The sequence below is a fragment of the Patella vulgata genome, chromosome 9 (genome assembly GCF_932274485.2).
Source record: "Patella vulgata chromosome 9, xgPatVulg1.2, whole genome shotgun sequence".
Lineage (NCBI taxonomy): Eukaryota > Metazoa > Mollusca > Gastropoda > Patellidae > Patella > Patella vulgata.
Genome location: NC_065887.2, coordinates 5,173,448 through 5,193,472, shown reverse-complemented (window position 1 = coordinate 5,193,472; position 20,025 = coordinate 5,173,448). Strand labels below are relative to the sequence as shown.

At 36.2% G+C, this 20,025-nt stretch overlaps 2 protein-coding genes across 3 annotated transcripts in view; one reads left to right on the top strand and one right to left on the bottom strand.

The window, feature by feature from the left end:
* LOC126832214 (mediator of RNA polymerase II transcription subunit 1) overlaps positions 1–20,025 on the top strand; it is a 43,295-nt gene that overhangs the window by 4,975 nt on the left and 18,295 nt on the right. For both annotated transcript variants that reach the window (XM_050562929.1, XM_050562931.1), the window contains exons 2-5: positions 11,260–11,369; positions 13,978–14,053; positions 18,016–18,200; positions 19,687–19,715. In XM_050562929.1, the coding sequence (XP_050418886.1) occupies positions 11,260–11,369; positions 13,978–14,053; positions 18,016–18,200; positions 19,687–19,715 (400 nt within the window). The remainder of the gene's footprint in view (positions 1–11,259; positions 11,370–13,977; positions 14,054–18,015; positions 18,201–19,686; positions 19,716–20,025) is intronic.
* LOC126832219 (uncharacterized) lies at positions 2,504–6,595 on the bottom strand. The gene is made up of 2 exons (XM_050562940.2): positions 5,912–6,595; positions 2,504–4,207 (listed from the first exon to the last, which is right to left on the bottom strand). Exons 1-2 carry the CDS (start codon positions 6,299–6,301, stop codon positions 3,371–3,373), a joined length of 1,227 nt encoding a protein of 408 aa, XP_050418897.1. The 5' UTR covers positions 6,302–6,595; the 3' UTR covers positions 2,504–3,370.

Genomic DNA, 20,025 nt, shown 5'->3' with positions numbered 1-20,025 from the left:
TTGTATAACTGTAAGTTTATGTTATAAATTATACATGTATGTTGCAGTCTGATTAAAAGACAGAGCATGTTTCGTTTCGTTTCGTTTTTTTATAGATCAAAATTTTTGTTTTACTTGTCTTTACTACACTAGGATCTGGAAGAGTTTTTGTTTTACCCGTGTTCTGGATGATGTGAGGGATAAGCCAATGAAACGATCTGTTACAGCGATTTCTTGGCGTGCTCTGCGTCGGAACTGTGGGTAAACCCCTAGAAATATCAGCACTGATGGATTAATCAATGTCTGAGGTCAGGTCAAAGGGTCAAAAGCTGCTTGTTAGACCCCTGACTACGACCTCCCAGTACAATAAGTTGCCGTTACAGACGGTTTCATTGGCTAATTCCTCACGTCAATAAGAACGCCTATTAGTATTATATACATGTACATGTGTAACAACTTTTCCAGATCCTAGTTTAGTAAAGACAAGTAAAACGAAATTTTGAACTATAAAAAACTAAACGAAATAGGATCTGTGTTTTTAATCAGATTGAGATTTATATGGTCCGTTGTTGAGTCAAGTGATGTGATTTCGATTCCCCGCTGTCCTACATGTATTTTCTCTGGCAATCTGGTTAAAACACAGATCCTATTTCGTTTCGTTTTTATAGTTTAAAATTTCGTTTTACTTGTCTTTACTACACTAGAATCTGGATGAGTTGTTATTTAACTCGAGTTCTGAATGGTGTCAGGGATAAGCCAATGAAACGGTCTGTTACGGCGAGCTTTAGGCGTGTTTTGCATGGAACTGTGGGTAATCCACTAGTAAGATCAATGCTGATTGGTTAATCAAATGTCTGACATCATAGGGTCATAAGTCGGTCTTTTGACCCCTGACGTGACCTATCGCTATAACTTGTCAGATCTTCATGTACATGTAGTGTAGGCCATCGAAAGTATAAAAACGAAACGAAATATAGATCTGTGTTTTAATCAGATTGTTCCTCCGGTTCCTCCGGTTCCTCCCACAGCTATATGTACATGTAGCTATATAGAGACCAACTAAGAACAAGCGAATTATTGAAATAAAATTATAACGTATATTAGTCTCGGAATGAATCAAGTGGATGTTAAACCCCATTTCTTTCTCTCTCATTTCATGTATACATTGTATCAAGCATTTTTAAAATAAATATTGTCATCAGGGCTCGGAATTTGTGTTTTCGATCGGAGGCCAACTTTGACCTACGATAGGCAAAACTGCCACCTTGATCCAAGGCCAAAAATTGAAAATCCAAGGCCAAGTCATGAATTATCAGCTTATTTAGAAAGTTTGAATATAATATATATATATGTAAATATGTTTATTGCAGGTCTTTTTTCTCAGATAAAATGTTGTTACAGGCCTCGAAATTAATAGCTGATTGTATATAATTTTTAGAACATTTGAGTTTATGTCAAAAAGATACTGAAATAAATAGTTTAAATAGTACATGTAAATAAACAATATGTACCAAGACTGCCAAGTACCAACTCGTTAGTTTTGTATTGTTACAGGTTCACACATTCCCGGCACTTTCTTTCCACAAAGCTAAGTCACATGACCAAATAGGCCATTCTGCTACTGACATGTTTCCGTAATGAATTCTGATTTTCATTTTATGAGACTGATTGCGATGTCAGCTGTAGAGGAATACAACGTTGATATACATACATGTAATAACAGACAGCTTTATAGATGACATTCACTAGGTTTATTAACTGCAACGTTTCAACGTAACAAGCACGTAGGTCTATAATATTGGTTTGTGCTTGTTACGTGTTCAAGTCCCAAACACCACCCTTGAGCTGTCACTCATATGGAACAACCTTACCGGTACTGTTGCAGTTGTGTTTTATTTGTGTTTTAATGTTTTAACTTTGGGATAACCTTTTAACAGAGTCATATACACTACGTGTCTGGAGTTTGAGACTAGAAACACCGAACACCGTGGAAAAACACTCTATTTCACGGTGGAATCTCGGAGAATCGCTAGCGAAACGGCAGCTTGCCAAATCACCGCGAAATAGGGTGTTTCACGGTGAATTATAGTGTTTCGCGGTGGAACACGGTGAATCGCTTGAGTGCCGATATCATCCCGATGTAAGCATGTTGACGGAAAATGTAATTTATTTAAGTTGAATACAAGATATGTTAACCGTTGGCGAGGCAGCTACGGTCGTATTTTTTTATTTCTAACACACTGTACATGTATAACGTGGTGCCACCGTGTACGGCGTATGTAAACAATGAATAACTTACAACGTATCATTTCATCTTATTGGCTGCTACCAAATCCAAACTTTGAATTATATACGATGAGATTTTACACACTACTTCATTACTCGCAGCTTTAGTTAAACTAAATCCATAAAGCACAACGCCATAAATCACTTCCGCAATGTGGTTAACCGTTAGTCACGTGGTCTGAAACGCGCGAAAACATGAGATGTTGGGTTCGACACGGGGACTATATTCTTAGCAAATCTTGACTGTCACCGGTACATAATATCAATGTATTATGACGCATTAAAACAATATGGGTGGGAAGGGGTACTGTGACAATATACATCTACTGGGTGCCCCTCATTTCATTTCGGTAGAAGCGGATATTAAATAAAGCCATTTCACACAGACGCGTACATGGCATATATTTATACAATGGCCACACGTGTGTTAATTCTCGTCATCACCCCGTTATAATTTACTTATTTTGAGTACACTTCTGAATGATTCCATTCCTTCGTACGTTCAACTTCCCGATTTTCTACTGCATATACATATCAGCAGCTCAAAAGCTATACTAGACGGTGTAAGCGCAAGTTTCGTGATTGAACCTGCATCGATATTGCATAATAAATCCATAACCGACAATTAAAGAGATGTTTTGGGTAGCATTTTATTCTTTTGGTTCCATTGTCATGATTTTTATTGAAAATCGAAAGTAAGTTAATCATGTAATACAAATGTACAACGTATACAAATCATAATATTTTACAGTCAAAATTAAATAATCATACAATATATTCTTTTGGTTCCATTGACATGATTTTTATTGAAAATCGAAATTAGGTTAAACATGTACATGTAATACATATGCACAATGTATACAAATCATAATATTTTACAGTCAAAATTTAATAATCATACATGCACTAAAAGTGAATTCATTTTTTATTGCAGTTAGTACATGTATTTACTCACATAAAGTCTTGACACTTGGTAAACAATGTATTCAAATCCATCGCAAACACCTTTTTTTTCTTCTTTTTAAAAAATATTTTGTCTACACACACACATAAAATGTTTGTTTTTTTCTATTTAAAAATTTTTTTGTCTATACACACATAAAATTCATTTTCGTCTTAGAAATTCGTTAATCTTTACGACCACGCGCTCTTGCCAGGCATGTTTTTCTTGCACTTGAGGATAATGATGTAAAACATATCTTACGACGAATGATTTCCGTCGTGTATCGAGTTCTAGCTTATTGCATCTACCCCCACCGAAATACGAATATTTCTGCCGTAAGTTGTCGGGTCCGGTCAGTTCCGGAAAAAGTCTTTGTACTATTTTAGTTGCGAAATGGCCGGCATTAAAAGCATGGAGGTGCATGGCGTTCAGATCTTCAGCAGAAATACGAAATTCCGGTGGGATATCACCAAATTTTGATGTGTCAGTTTCAGGCGTTGGCAGCGTCTGTGTGGCGGGCTGGGGACTAGGTACTGGTGGTATCTGCTGATCTTGTCCCTCGCCATGAGGGGGGAGTCTCTGTAGTATCAACAAAACAAGATTATTCATATCCTTTAATTCTTGTCGCAGTCCCTTGACTTCTAGTTGTAGTTCATGCTGCTTTTTATTCATTGTCTTCATGTACCTTTCTACTGCTGAGAGTGTTTTCTGCCTGTTCCTATTAGGTGTCCTAAAAAGCTGCCTACATGTAATTTCACAATCTTGTAAATCTGGCAGGGCTTGCAGGAGGGACTGTTCTTCAGACGTAGAGGGCGATTCGACATCTCGGGGTACTGTTACACGTACGGGCACTGGTATTCTTGATGATGCCTGGAAGACTGATTCTGGTGTTGAGCTAGTTGAATAGGAGCTCGAGGATACATTAGAAATTGACAGATCACGTGGGTCATTGGAACTGAAACTTTCTAGCGTCGTTCGACGGATAACTGATGCCATTTTCTGAAAAGACAAGAGAATAAAATATATTTATTTTTATTCATTCAACAACACTTCAATATTTTGAGGGTTAAAGAATTGGACTTTTAATATTTAATAATGACATCAGATGAAAAAAAAGACAAATAAGTTTGAACTGCTTGTCTCAGATGCACTATATAAATCTGTACTACATTGCTATTATGGAAAATGGCTGCGAGTTTTAATTTTAAAATATTTTCCAAAGTACTCGCTTGTTTTCTAAGCTGAACATGAAATTAAGAGACTTGGGTTAATTAATTTACTGATAAGAACTCTAACACTTAGCAGTAACTTTGTGTCTGACCTCAGCCATTTCTTAATTTGTCACACCATGGAATAGACACGGCACATTGACATGTCACTTGTTAATTAGACTGAAACCATTTGAATATATAAATATGATGACACGTGTGCGCATGTATATTTTTTGCATATCTGTTCATGTGTATTGTCGTAGTCGATTCCTCCATAAAACCCAAGAAACCAGTAGCTCAATTCATAAAAATGCCTGCTACTCGTATACCACACTTGGATAAATTAAAAATTGTTGAACTCCACAAGAAAGACTGGAAGTGTTCTGCTATACATAGATACCTTAACCAATCTAATGTGAATGTGTCTTTGTCCGGTGTAAAATATACGGTAACCGCATATATTGAAGGACGATTTGACAACAAGTGCGTATTGACTGAAAAAACCCACCATTTTAACAACTTGTGTTCCGATGACATAGTATTTATTGATAACGAATTTCAACAGAACCCAGCACAGTCTGCCAGGGATATCCAGAAAACACTTTCAGCACACGGCACAGACACCTCGATTAGTACAGTCAGACGCGCCATTGATTTTGCCGGTTATACATCAACGAAACCACGATATTGTCAACTAATCAGAGACCAGAATAAAGAAAAAAGGGTTGAATTCTGTAGACATTTATTAGAGACCAATGACCAGTTTGATAATGTGATATTTACAGACGAATGCTCAATACAACTACACGATAACAAAACAGTTGCATATAGACAAAAAGATCAGAGAGCACCACAACAGTGTCGCCCAAAACACCCATACAAAGTTCACTTGTGGGGGGGTATTAGTCGTAAAGGAAAAAGCCAACTTCTTATATTTGATGGTATTATGGACAGTGTTTTCTATACAGAGGAAATTTTAAAAAAAACTTTACTACCATTCATAAATAAGAGATTTCACGATGGACATCGCTTCCAACAGGATAATGATCCAAAGCACACATCCCGACTTGCAAAAACATTTATGGAGGACAATAACATTAACTGGTGGTGCACCCCCCCCGAAAGCCCAGACTTAAATCCAATCGAAATGGTGTGGAATATGCTGAAGCGCTACGTATCGAAAAAGAACCCCACCACAAAAGAAGAACTCTGTAATTACTGCCAAGACTTTTGGTACAACGTGCTTACGCGTGACATATGTAATCGCTTTATTGATCACATGTACAAGGTTGTTCCGGTTGTTGTGGTGGTGGGTGGGAAAGCCACGGCTGATATGCCTAAAAGACTTTTTGGGTCCGAACGTTCATTCGGGAAGGACAGTAATCATTTTAATCAAAAACTCCTAAACGACCCTAAAGTCAGAAAACGATTGTAATAAAATTATTAAATTGTTGTATATTTTTGTTATGTTGTTTTTGTGAAAACTATTTACCTTTCTTTTCGGTTGGGGTAAGCGACTCGTCGTTAAGGTACGCTTTGGTGTCGGGATTGTACTGGGGTTCTTTTGATGCTCATCTTTCTTCTTTTGTCCCATCTCCCTCTTTAGCCTTGACAATGTCAAGTAGTCTCCAGTCTTTATAATAACAGCGTCAGACACATCTTCGGGTTTGTTATATTGCACCTTGTACTTCCCATTCTCCGCAATCCTACCCTCTTCTAATATCCTACTTCTGGGAACAATCAGTAAGCCACCGTCGTCAAACTTAACCAGATAATGCGAGTACTCCTTGGTTTGATTTCTCCACATGATGCCGTATTGAATTAATGATAACCTGTCGTATTGAATAATCTCGAAATAAACCATTCGACTATAACCTGCCATTTATACGTACAAGGTATCGGCAAAAGTTCTTTGATTCTATTTACTCCAATTAATTTTATATAAAACAAACGATAATACTTCTCAACCACCAAGCTAAGAGACAAAGGCTTTCGACAAATCTACAGGAAGCCATGTCATTGTTTAAATTTGACCCATTCAGGTGGTTAATACAATGTAATCATCAGATTCAAGCTCTTCTATATACAAACAAAGTCTGGCTCCCTAAGAAAACATCTTGGTTTTGCTTCATTGTGACAAAATACCACGGGTAATACATAACACTTTATTAATTCAAAGAAAACAGATACATATTAAAACACAATTATCAATTTATTAAAACAACTCTTCCGTTTTGCTAGAAAATACAGAATAACTGTAACATAATTACTTATTAAACCTAATTTTACTTGCTCAAAGCCCCGAATAGAGTATCAATTGTAGCCGTGATTAAGAATTATTGCAGCTATTAACACGGATGAGTACAGATAATACGAATTAATCACTACTCAGTTATCGTTGTTTTAACTGATTGTCTTTGATGTGCTTCATGGTGAATTGTTTTAATACGTCATAATACATTGTTATCATATACCGGTGACAGTCAAGATTTGCTAAGAATATAGTCCCCGTGTCGAACCCAACAGCTCAGGTTTTCGCGCGTTTCTGACCACGTGACTAACGCATTGCGGAAGTGATTTATGGCGCTGTGCTTTATGGGGCGTTGATTTAGTTTAACTGAAGCTGCGGGTTATGAAGTAGTGTGTAAAATCTCATCGTACAAATATATAATTTAAAGTTTGGATTTGATAGCAGCCAATAATTGGTGGGTTACATCTAAGTTATAGACGAAGATGTAATGATACGTTTAAAAAATTGTAAGTTGTTTATTTTGGCATACATTTTCGCCGGCGTTATGTATGTACATGTATACAGTGCGTTGGGGAAAAAAATCCTAACCTATACAGAATGCCGGTAAATGTCTCCCCGAGATTACCTAACTCATTTGTTATTCAAATCGGCCTGTACTTTAAACATATTCCCGGGAGCATTACTATATTACAACCCCTTCAATTTACAAATGTATTATAGACAATATTAGTTCGACCCTAGCTTAAGGTAGGCTCGCAAATTCCTTGCGGGAAGCACGGCAAAGCACGATGTACTTTTACCGAAACACGGTGAATTCCTAGAGAAACACGGTGAATTCCTAGAGAAACACGGTGAATTCCTAGAGAAACACGGCGAATTCCTAGAGAAACACGGCGAATCTTAGAGAAAAATCGCCGCGGAATTAAGCGAAATTTCACCGTGAAATCTAAGAGAATTCGGAGTGTTTTTTTTCGCCGCGTCGGCGCGATTCTGGTCTCAAAAATTTGGTAGGAACTGTATGTTTATTTCCATTTATTATGGTTTTTAACTCTGCATAAGTTAGACCACTAGATATATTTTGTTATAATATTTGTGATTGGTTACATCTTGTTGTCTAATGGAGAGGGTCATTAATGGTATCAACAACAACATGGTTTCTCATTCATAGTTTTTTTTAAATGATTTAATCTTTACTTTTAAATTTTGTAGTCTTTATTTGCAATATGGAAATTAAGGGTTTAATTATGATAGTTGTTGTTTTAGCATGATTTGTACATTCCATCCCCCCCTTTAAGGGTTTCTCATTGATTAATAATAGTTTACTTAGGTATGACTTGGAATGGCTTCGGCCTTATTTTGTTAATTAGTTTATTGTTATCTGTTTGTATATAACCTTCTGTAACATGTTGATTGTATCATTGCTTGATAACGGTGAGAGTAACCTCATTGAAACGTTGCAGTTAATAAACCTAGTGAATGTCATCCATAAAGCTGTCTGTTATTATGTATCACTTTCACTAAATGCCTTTCAAAGACACCATACATACATGTATTGTATTTTATATAATTATCAATGACAATACTGTAGTCTATAGTTAAAGATACATTATGTAAGATTTAGATGATGAACTGATCGTTCTTGCTAGAATAGCTCAAAAATAGATAATGTACAATGAAAACATTGAAAATTTCATTCAAATTACTTCTGAGCCAAGTTATCACTGTTTGTAGTTTTGACAAGATGTGTGCATAGTGGTAACAAGGGCACTTGTATATTCGAGACTTAGCCTCGCTTTCCCATTTTTAAATTAAATTTTTAAATGGCAAACTGTTCTAATCTAGTTAAAATCTTGAGTATCCCATGACATGGAGAGTTGATTATGATCTTGTTATATTATGTTAAATCTAATTAATGATTTATAACATTTCAGCCCAGGCCGAAAGAAAGACCTGCAATAGACAGATTTAGATCTTGCATAATGTATGTTTTATACAATGCGACAAAGTTTTATAATTTATATGTCGTAAATCAGTATATTAACGATGATGATAAGAAAAAATTGTGATCATTTATTTAGCTGACTATCACATCACGCTCGACATTTCAATATTTTTTTTAGTTTTACACAAATATCAAAAGCATAAATGTCATAACCTTTTTGTAAACAAGAAAAGGATGATTGGTTGATTGTAGGGCTGCCGACAACCAGTATCGCAGCGCAATTTGCGATACATATTTTGTCTGTTGCTAACAAAAAATTAAAATCTAACGTTTTTGATTTGCAGTTACTGTGAATCATTAATACGCCTGTCATTTTGGATATTGACACAAGAATAATCCACATTTTGAAGACTAGAAGGCTTACTCAACACTTTCAACGTGTATAAAATGTTGAATAAAATTTTATAAACAAAACTGAATTCTCCGTGTGACATTTTCTTCTCGAACTACCCAGACACAATACTATACTATATATGAATAGGGACTATTAAACTGGAAATAGGGAATCAAGTAGTACAACTCAGGTTGCGAGACATCAAGTAATTATATCATATTCATTTTGAATGAAATAAATCCAGTGTATCCCCCACGTACATGTATTGTAAATAAAATATAGAAAAAATAAATACATGTACATATGTACATGTTAAGGTATTGTAAAATGATAAATCAAAGTAAACATTCCAGTAAAATATTATTGTTTATATTGCGTGTGTCTAGTTAATCGAGGTGCGCCCGATTGGACAAAAATAGTAATACACGATAAAAAGCAGAAGAAATTGTGTTCTAACGAAGATTTCTAACGTAACAAAAAAATAACAATTAAAATTAGTGGGGATTCGGAAGTCACTGTCAAGAATTGGCTTCAGACATAAGACCTAACTACATGTAAATATCTACATCACATTCACAAACTGTCACCAGTGCTTGTGGCAGTGCTGAAAAATCTAAGAATAGTCAGAATGGAATCTAATTATATTTGTTATGAATTAAAGTAATATCTTGTTATTTAGGTGTTTTACATTGAAACTGAAAAACTGCTAATCAATTTTTAAATTTGCTAATCAAATTTGGCAAAATTGGACTTATTGATTAGCACTTATTAGCAGTGCTGCTAATCAACTGTGAAAAATTACCGACAGCCCAGGTTGATTGGTCTTTATGCATGCGGTTTAGAATATATAAGGTGTGTCATGGAATCATGTGGTGTGGTTTCGATCTCACCGATCCATAGCCTAGGAGTAGGATCGTCTGTCTAACCTTTGATTTCTTCCACCCACTGTCAATGACCCATAGTCGAAAACAAATTATTGAAATGCAATGTACATGTACCATATAATATTAGATGTAGCTTGTGTCAAATGAACCCCTCATTATCCCAGAGCTAAATCTGCCTATTGGAAGTCAGTCTTTGGGCCCGAAATGTAATTAGTCATTTATTAAGATGGAAAGAGCTTAAGCAACTCTCGATGCCATCTTACTGTATCTGTCAGATTTTCACTGTATTTGAATCCGATTTGCTGCTCAACGCTCATTGATGATTTAATCCAAAAATGGATAATCGAGACTACATGTAGATGTATGTTTTTTTATCGTACCGACTTTAGGCCTAAAATTAAAACGCCAATACATGTATCTTAGTACAGGGTGGAGCTATTTGACTGAAATTTTCAGCACATTCCCTTTACAGTATCCAGTATATGTACATGTAAACAGTCCTATCTGTCAGTGTAATGGTTTTGGGATGAAAAGATTCACTCCCTACCCTATCAGTGAAGCCCATTATACTCTAACAGTGAAATCTGTTAATATGTACATGTACATGTATACTCCAGGATTGAGATTTTTTGAGGGTTTGTCTAGTGGTCGAACGAGTGTGCTTTAGATCATAAGGACTGTCATTGAGTCAAGTGGCGTAATTTCAACCCCAAGCTTATATGTCACAAAAGATACATGTACTAGTCAAATGGCCAACCTCATGAGTTTTCTCTGGGTCCTCCTGTTTCCTCCATCTGCTACATGTACATGTTTGAAATAAGATTTTACCATATGTTAGTCCCGAAATAACCTCATAGTTTTTGTCTGAATGTCAGCAGTCACTGATTGCATTGAATACATATGTGTACCCCAAAGTGATTTTATACTCATTTTCTTTTAAGGATATGAATAATTTACATGTACATGTACCATGTAAATGTAGGTGTATGCATGTAGATTTCCAGGTGTTACAATATGTACATATACAGTACACCATTATTACATACTCTGTATCTACAATCATATGTACATGTATATATAAACTATACATATCCTTACACGTATAACAGTGGATATATTGACACAGGCTGCATCTTCTAATATGTACACGTGTCACTGTACAAATTACATCATTTGGGGTGATTTTAGATGATATTTATGAATTTTTAAACAAAGATATGAGATTGAATGAATGTTAAAAAAATTAATGCTAAGTGCGCAAGATTAAATGATACCCAGGTTACAGTGTTTATTGACATGACAACAATTCACTTTATTATTAACATTATCAATACATGTAGTTATATTGTCTTGTATTATATATTTTCAGGTGTTGAGAAAAAGCTGCGATTGGCCACGCTAATGGAAAAACTACGAGCTCGCAACCCACAGCACAAATCCTGGGTGGATAAGAAATTATCAAGAATACCCAATATGACAGTAAGTTCCTATTTTTGTATTGTACATGTACATACATGTATGTATTAGATGAATTGGATCAACTTTAGTACATGGGAAGCTGTGGGGACTCAGTGAATGAGACGCTGGCTAACTACACCTGAATAGTGTCTAGTTGTTCTGATGGTCCAAAAAAGAAACTACACGTCTGTCCCGTGTACTTTATGACTTACAATAACATGTACATGTACATGTAACAGAATTTTTGTGACAGTTGTAATTCGAAATATGAGTAGTCCGTTGGGGATCATGGTTTTTAATCCCATCCGAATGATTAGACACCCTTGCACCATATACATGTACAAGGGGAATCCACGCAGGAAATCTCAGGGAGCTTCTCAGCCGTCACGAGAATCACACCATGGATCTTCTGGATATTAAGCCGGGGCAAGTTTAGACATTTCCAACTTTTTCAAACCTTCCCGATTTCATGGAAATTTTTAAAATAAGATTGTTGCTTCCATGGTTCCTTCTGGGATTTATAAAAATATATAATGAGGATAAACAAATATGTGCCATCTTCATTCAAACATATTTAGATCATGAGATTACATGTACATGTAAGTACATGTACGCGTACATGTAGGACGTTCAAAATCATTTCATTTCCTTTCTCTCATTGAGTCAAGTTGTGTGGTTTTGATTCAAAGCTTATACGTGACAAGGAGTACGGTAGTCTGTGCAGTGTCCAACCTCTTGGTATCTCTAGAACCTCTGGTTTCCTCCCACAGCTAAATAAAAGACCCCTACCCACAGTCAAATTATTGAGATATGTACATGTATGTAGAATTGAACTACCTGTGTACGTGTATGTTATTCCTGAAATGACGTAGTTTCAGTCGAGTGGACATTAAACCCCAACTCACCCTCTCCCGTCCCTCCCTCCCCCCCCCCAACTCACCCATCCCCCCACCCCCACCCACATCCCCCTACCACGTATCCCAAACAAATTTCTCTGAGAGTTCATGTACACATGCACATACCTTATATTATGTAATTGATGAACAGTAACTGTCTGATAGTGATAATCAATATTACATGTACATGTAAAAACAAAATGTTCTGGCGATTTTTTTTTATATTATTGGATGAAAACTGCAGCTGATAAAGTAAAAGCAGATGCCATTGTAATCAGTGGAAAAACATAACTTGGGTTATTTAATATAATACACATGCAATAATCAATAACAGCTTGAATTATTGGATGGTCGTGTAATTCATTATGTAATGATACTGGTTCAACTATTTTCTCTGTGAAATATTGATACGTTTTCTCACAGAATGGCGCCAAGGTGGCTCAGTGAGTAAGATGTATTGTTACCCTGGCTGAGAAAATTCATCAGGATTTTCCGGCGTGGTTCCCCCCCACCCTTTGTCAGTTTTGCAGGAAGGAAAGTCTGGCAAGGGACAACGTAAAGTCGTAAAAGAACCCTTGGCAGTTGAAATTCGATATACACATGTAAGAGTAGGGTGTACATTTATTTACATATATATGCAAAAATGGTCTAACTTGGAGAATTACCCACTTGTTCCTTAAAGATACATTATGTAAGATTTAGATAAAGAGCTAGTCATTCTTGCTGTACATGTAGTTCGAAAATAGATGATGCAAATGAATAATTTGAAAATTTCATTCAAATGACTCTATTGCGAGCGAAGATATTAACCTTCGAAGGTTTGTCAAAGACCTGTGCAATAATTTCAACCACCATACTGGTTGTTTGAAGCTAAGTCTCGCTCCTCCATTTTTAGCTTAATTCAAAATACATGTATGGCTGAACTGTTCTAATCTATTTAATATCGTAGGCTAGCGATGCCATCGAGAGTTGATTATCACCTGGGTCAGTTAAATGATGTCTAATTAATAATTTCAGGCCTAAAGAAAGACCTGTGATAGACAGATTTAGCTCTTGCATACCATAATGTACATGTATGTTTAATGTAGAATTGGGGGGTTGGACAACCTGATTAAAATACAGATCTATATTTCGTTTTGTTTTTTTATACTTTCGATGGCCTACACTACATGAAGATCTGACCGGTTGTAGTGATACATGTACATGTAGGTCACGTCAGGGGTCAAAAGACCGACTTATGACCCTATGATGTCAGACATTTAATTAACCAATCAGCATTGATGTTACTAGTGGATTACCCACAGTTCCGTGCAAAACACGCTTAAAGCTCGCAGTAATAGACCGTTTCATTGGCTTATCCCTGACACCATTCAGAACACGAGTTAAATAACAACTCTTCCAGATCCAAGTGTACATGTAGTAAAGACAAGTACATGTAAAACGAAATTTTGAACTATAAAAACGAAACGAAATAGGATCTGTGTTTTAACCAGATTGGGGGGTTGGATGGCCGAATGGTTAGCATGTGCGCGCTGTATCATAACTTCATAAGGCCTGTCATTGAGTCAACTGGCATGGTTTCGAATCACCAGTTGTACGTGACAAGGAGTAGGGTCACCTGCCCAACCTCATGGGTTTTCTCTGGGTCCTCAGATTTCCTCCCACTGCTGGGGTTATGGTTGATATAGTATTATATCTGTTGTTAGTAAATATTTATATTTGTATGTTTTCAGGAAAAACGCCATTTTGATACTGCTGATAAACCTCTTATACAAAAATGTTTGGATACATTACAAAAAGCAATTAAAGGTAAATTATACTACAATATATTTACACCTGTATGTACATGTATTTGTGACTGCTGGGGTCGGGTGGGGCGTTGGATGGCCAAATGGTTGGGGCCTGTGCGTGTATCATAAGGTCTGTCATTGAGTCAACTGGCCTGTCCAACCTCGTGGGTTTTCTTCAGGTCCTCCGATTTCCTCCCACTGCTACAGACCCCAACACAAAAGCGAATTATTGAAATAAAATTGAACCATATCTTAGTCCCGAAATGACCTACATGTAGTCACAATGTAGTGTGTGTGAAGTTAACGTTAATGTCCATTTCTCTCTCTCTTGTGACTGCTGTTTAGTCTATTCAAGATTGTAAACCAAGGTTGCCCAAGGTTGAAATTAGAGGAAGGAAAGTTATAATACGTTCGGTTTCATTAAACATCACTAAGGAAGTGTTTCAGGGCTCTACGCTACACAAATTGATAATTTATTATAAATCAACATTATATAATTTGTGTTATTTCACAGTAAAAACAGCTTCCTTTGACTTAGTCAGTAATGTAGGATTTCGGAGGGGGTAAATATTTGGTCTATTGTGTCTGCTATAGATTATTAGAGCTTTCATTGAATCAAGTGGCATGGGTTCGACACTTGATTCCTCCCACTGTTTAAGATCCCCTACTTGCAATTTACATAATTTTTGAATTGAAGATACATGTATACCTTTACTATGACCTTATGACGTTAAACCCTCTATACATGTATGTATGTCTCTCTATATTGTGATGGTGTATATAATATTATATTGTTGTGTAATTTTGTAAATGTTTACATTGTACATGTAATATTATTATATGTGACCCCTGCCGGCAAATGAGTCACAATGAGGAATTAAAGGGAAATTGAGTTATTGTTAGTTTCACTTTCCCTACATGTACATTCAGTACATTGTATCTCTATACTGTTCCTTCAAAATGATGTTTGGTTGGTTTGAATAGGATAAAAAAAAATGACCGATCTCTGAACCTGGTCTGGAAAGTAACTTTTGAGAAAAAGCAAGTCAATCATAATGGCGCCCAAATGTTTCATAACAAATTTATGAGTGCTAAATACGAAAATCGTAGTATTAGGCGTCGATCTGGGAATATCCGCCATCTTTCAGAATGACCTACATTCTACAGTAAGCAATTATCACCAAAATGGCAATTATTGGTGTTTTTCACTGTATATTTATGATTGTGTTGTGTTATAAATGTTTGTCATTAGCAGTTTTCTGGGGGTGCTGTATACGAAAATCATTGTTCATGATTTTACAAAAATTTACAGCAATAGGTGACGCCACTATCATAAATGCCAGTCCTGATATGCTTCATGTACACTATACATGTAGGGTAGGGAGTAGCGTACTCTTGAAACAACAGTATGCAACATACATTGTATAATGAAATATAAAGTACATGTACATGTACCTTTAACAAATTGAATAATAATAATGTATCACAAATCACTATGTTCTGTAATCAATTTGGTGGGTGGATGGCCGAATGGTTAGCATACGAATGGTTAGCGCTGTATCATACGGTCTGTCATTGAGTCAACTGGTGGGGTTTTGATTCCCCGGTTGTACACTGTACGTGACAACGAGTAGGGTCGCCGGTCCAACCCCGTGGGTTTTCTCCTGGACTCAGAGGTCGCAGTTATGCGAAAATCTGCGTATTTCACGCATTTTTTTCAAAATAAACGCAAATATTGACGGACGCTGCGTAATTTACACGCAGAAAATTTCCCTGACGTGAGAATAATTAGATTATTCTGTGTCGTAGTTTGTACAATTTATGTGCTTCACCTGGCATTTACACACCTCTACTGTGCGTAGTCTCCGTAGTTTTTTATATTTCCTCTTATTTCATTCATAAGTTCATGGCGGTAAGCCTACGTAGCTATCCTTTTGGAAGCAGTAAAGCTCATTTCATACAAGACTTGGGATTGGCTAGAACAAGATATACTGTTTACATTCAGCCAATCAAATGTTGGCTTTCATAGCGATAGTTTTCTCTTTCCGACTTACGTCCTGTCGAAGTGAAAGATAAATGACTGTGCCGTCAACCACAGACATGCTGTTAACCTCCAGTCATCATTAGACTAAATACAGTAGGCCTATCAATGAAATAAGGACGCTTAAAATAGGGTTGTTCACAAAACGACTTTACATGCTTCTATATTGAGTATTTTGAGAGGCTCTAAGTCACGCAGATGTAGAGGACAAAAATGCAAAATTTTGGAATGTCTGCGTATTTTTACGCAACTCGAAGTTGATCCACTGCGACCTCTGCTACTGGTCCTCCGGTTTCCCCCCACTGCTAAAGACCCCTATGCTCATGCGAATTATTGAAATAAAATTGAACCATGTGTTAGTCCCGAAATGACCTAGTTTGTGTGGAGTGGACGTTAAACCCCATCTCTCTCTCTCTCTCTCTCTCTCTCTCTCTCTCGCTCTTTGTAATCAATTTATTGTCCCCCGCCTTTCGAAGAAAGCAGGGGACTATTAAAATGGGTTCGTCCGTCTGTCTGTCTGTCTGTCTGTCTGTCTGTCTGTCTGTCTGTCCGTCACACTTTTTGGGACACAATAACTCTCTTCCTAATTGAGCTAGAATGTTCAAACTTGGTGTATGTGTTTATTAGGTCAATGCCTTGATGGAGTTCGAAGATGAGCATTTTCCGCTTAGGGTAAGCAGAGATAAGCAATTTGATTGGTTGATGCTTTGGGACACGATAACTCTCTTCCTAATTGGGCTAGAATGTTCAAACTTGGTGTATGTGTTGATTAGGTCAATGCCTTGATGGAGTTCGAAGATGAGCATTTTCCGCTTAGGGTAAGCAGAGATAAGCAATTTGATTGGTTGATGCTTTGGGACACGATAACTTTTAATTGAGCTAGAATGTTCAAACTTGGTGTATGTGTTTATTAGGTCAATGCCTTGATGGAGTTCGAAGATGAGCATTTTCCGCTTAGGGTAAGCAGAGATAAGCAATTTGATTGGTTGATACTTTGGGGCACGATAACTCTCTTCCTAATTGAGCTAGAATGTTCAAACTTGGTGTATGTGTTGATTAGGTCAATGCCTTGATGGAGTTCGAAGATGAGCATTTTCCGCTTAGGGTAAGCAGAGATAAGCAATTTGATTGGTTGATGCTTTGGGACCTGATAACTTTAGTTCTAATTAAAAGGGAGAGTGAGGACACTTGGTGTATAGCTTTATTATATCAATACCTTGACTAAGTCTCGATAATGAGCATTTTCTGCTTAGGGTAAGCAGAGCGATAAGCAATTTGATTGGCCGAGACTTTGGAACACATTAACTCCTTTTCTAATTGAGCTAGAATGTTCAAACTTGGTGTAGGTGTTTATTAGGTTAATGTCTTGATGGAGTTCGAAGATGAGCATTTTGTGCTTAGGTTAAGCAGAGATAAGCAATTTGATTGGTCGAGACTTTAGAACACAATAACTCTCATTCTAGTTGAGTTAGAATGTTCACACTTGGCATAGGTGGCTATTAGGTGAATGCCTTGATGGAGTGTGAAGATGAGAATTTTTTGCTTAGAGTAAGCAGGGATAAGCAATTTGATTGGTTGATGCTTTGGGACACGATAACTTTAGTTCTAATTAAGTGAGAGTGAGGACACTTGGTGTATAGCTTTATTATATCATTACCTTGACTAAGTTTGATAATGAGTATTTTCTGCTGTCATGTCATGGCTGAGTTCAATTATTAACATTGGTCGATGCTTTGGGACAAGATAACTTTGATTCTATCTGATAGAGAGTGCTCAAACTTAGTGTATAATTTGATTGCTCGATACTTTTGAAAAAAATAAATGTGCGATTAATTAATGTGTCATCTATTTATTTTGGGATTTCGGCGGGGGACATCAGCCTCACTGTTGGCTTGTTATTATTATTATTATTATTATTATTATTATTATTATTATTTCAGTGTGTAATAATCAATCTATGTTAGAGAGATTAGAATCTATAGCGAGACAGGTTGGTTTGAATTATAATACTACAAACGATGTTCAGGTATTTATATCATCCGATATGTTCTACATCGAAGTACAGTTGGATAAAGTTGTTGGGAAGGTGAAAGATGTTAAAATAGTCCATCAGGGAGATCCAGTCGTAAGTATTATTATACATATAGATATATTTTTTTTATCTCCCTTACCTTGTAACAATAACACATGACACAATTATATGGAATACAAGTTACTTGAAGAGGTTATTTCAGCGGCGTTTCGGATCTCCCGTCTTTATCATGTGCTATTTTCATCCAGTTACTAAATGCCACATAAACAATTTACCTTATAATTTTAGCAACTCGTTACGCATGAAATGCTGTTTAATGTCCTTCTGTTCTGATCAGACGGGCCTAATGAGGACAGGCATACGACATACAGTGTGCTCTGAGGGAAATTTTAATAAGACAGCAGCACTACGGCCGGTTCTTTTATCTAATTCCAACTGTCTTAATAATAACTTATATAAGATTTGAAGCCAGAAAAAGACCTGCAATAAGCAGATTTTATAATGCATCTTTAAAGATATTTGTATTACAATTCATATACTATTTGATTGAAAATTTTGGAAATTTGATAGGGTTCTTCCAGTTCAACAAATCAACAGTTTGACTAAGTTTTATATTATTATTATCAAAATTGAATGGCCAGCTTTAAACTGGACACAAGTACAAATTAGATGATATTTGTTGATTTTGAACAATTTTTACGAATTTTTAAACAAAGATTTGATATTAACCGAAAGTGAAAGAAATTAGTGCTAGATACACAAGAATAAATGATACCTGGGTTACATGTAACACAGTTATATGGGAAAATAAAACAATCACTGGTTTTATTATACACAAACACAATGTTTCGATAAGTCTCCTCTCGCTAAATGCCACTAAAGGCATATTTTTATATTATTCACATACAATTCTATACTACATGCACGTATTTGACATTGACGAGATATTATAAATTCAAACACAATAGAACTTAATATGATTAAATGTGTAGGCACATTGTATGTACATGCAAAGCCTTCAGATCTTAGATAAATTTGAAATTAACAATATTTATCCATTATTTGCTGATTTCGACCAAAAATAGCTTGTGAATGCAATACACTTTTTATTTTTATCTGTTTTCAACTGAAACTGAGCAGATGTTGATGGTTGGGCGGCGGAATGATCTAACACATAAGCTTTAGATCATAAGGTCTGTCATGGAGTGAAATGGCATGGTTTCGTCATCCAACTTGTACACGACAAGAAGTACATGTAGGGTTGTCTGCCCAACCTCCTGAGTGTTGTTCAGATCCTCCAGTCCCCCCCCCCCACCCTCCACTGCTAAAAGACCTATACGTGCAAGAAAATTATTGAAATGAAATTGAAAGATGTTAATCCCAAAATCACCTTCATGTAGTTTGTGTGGAGTGGATGTTAAACCCCATCCCTCTCTCGTATGAGATGTAATTTGTTTGCTGAGTTATTGCTCGTGACAATACATAAAAATGCTTTTTGTTATTTTGTTAAATATCTGTTATACAGCTGTCTCAGCCATAAGTTTTATAATTGCATTTATATTTTTTGATATTTTTACAGAGTTGTCCTGAATTAACAGAAATATTACAGTAAGTTCTTTTTTATCACCCAATAAAACATTCTGTGATGGATAATGGCCGAAGACTGTCCATTATGTAAATAGAAAGAACAACTGAGGGGCGTTAGCCCCAAAGTTTTTCTTTGTATTTACATAATGGACAGTCTGAGGCTATTATCAAACTTAAAACATAGCACCATAGAGATACAAATAATGGATAGTTTTCTAAAACAACAAGCCATAAAATAATGGATATATTCTTAAAACAACATGCACATGCTCATGAATGCATGTTACAAAACACTCCAATCATACAATGCAAGCATACACAGACATGGAGA

Excerpts from the sequence above, each read along its gene's own strand:
- LOC126832219 (XM_050562940.2), bottom strand. The coding sequence starts at position 6,301 with ATGGCAGGTTATAGTCGAATGGTTTATTTCGAGATTATTCAATACGAC. Across the intron at positions 4,208-5,911 it reads TACCCCAACCGAAAAGAAAG|AAAATGGCATCAGTTATCCG; the intron begins GTAAATAGTTTT and ends TTGTCTTTTCAG.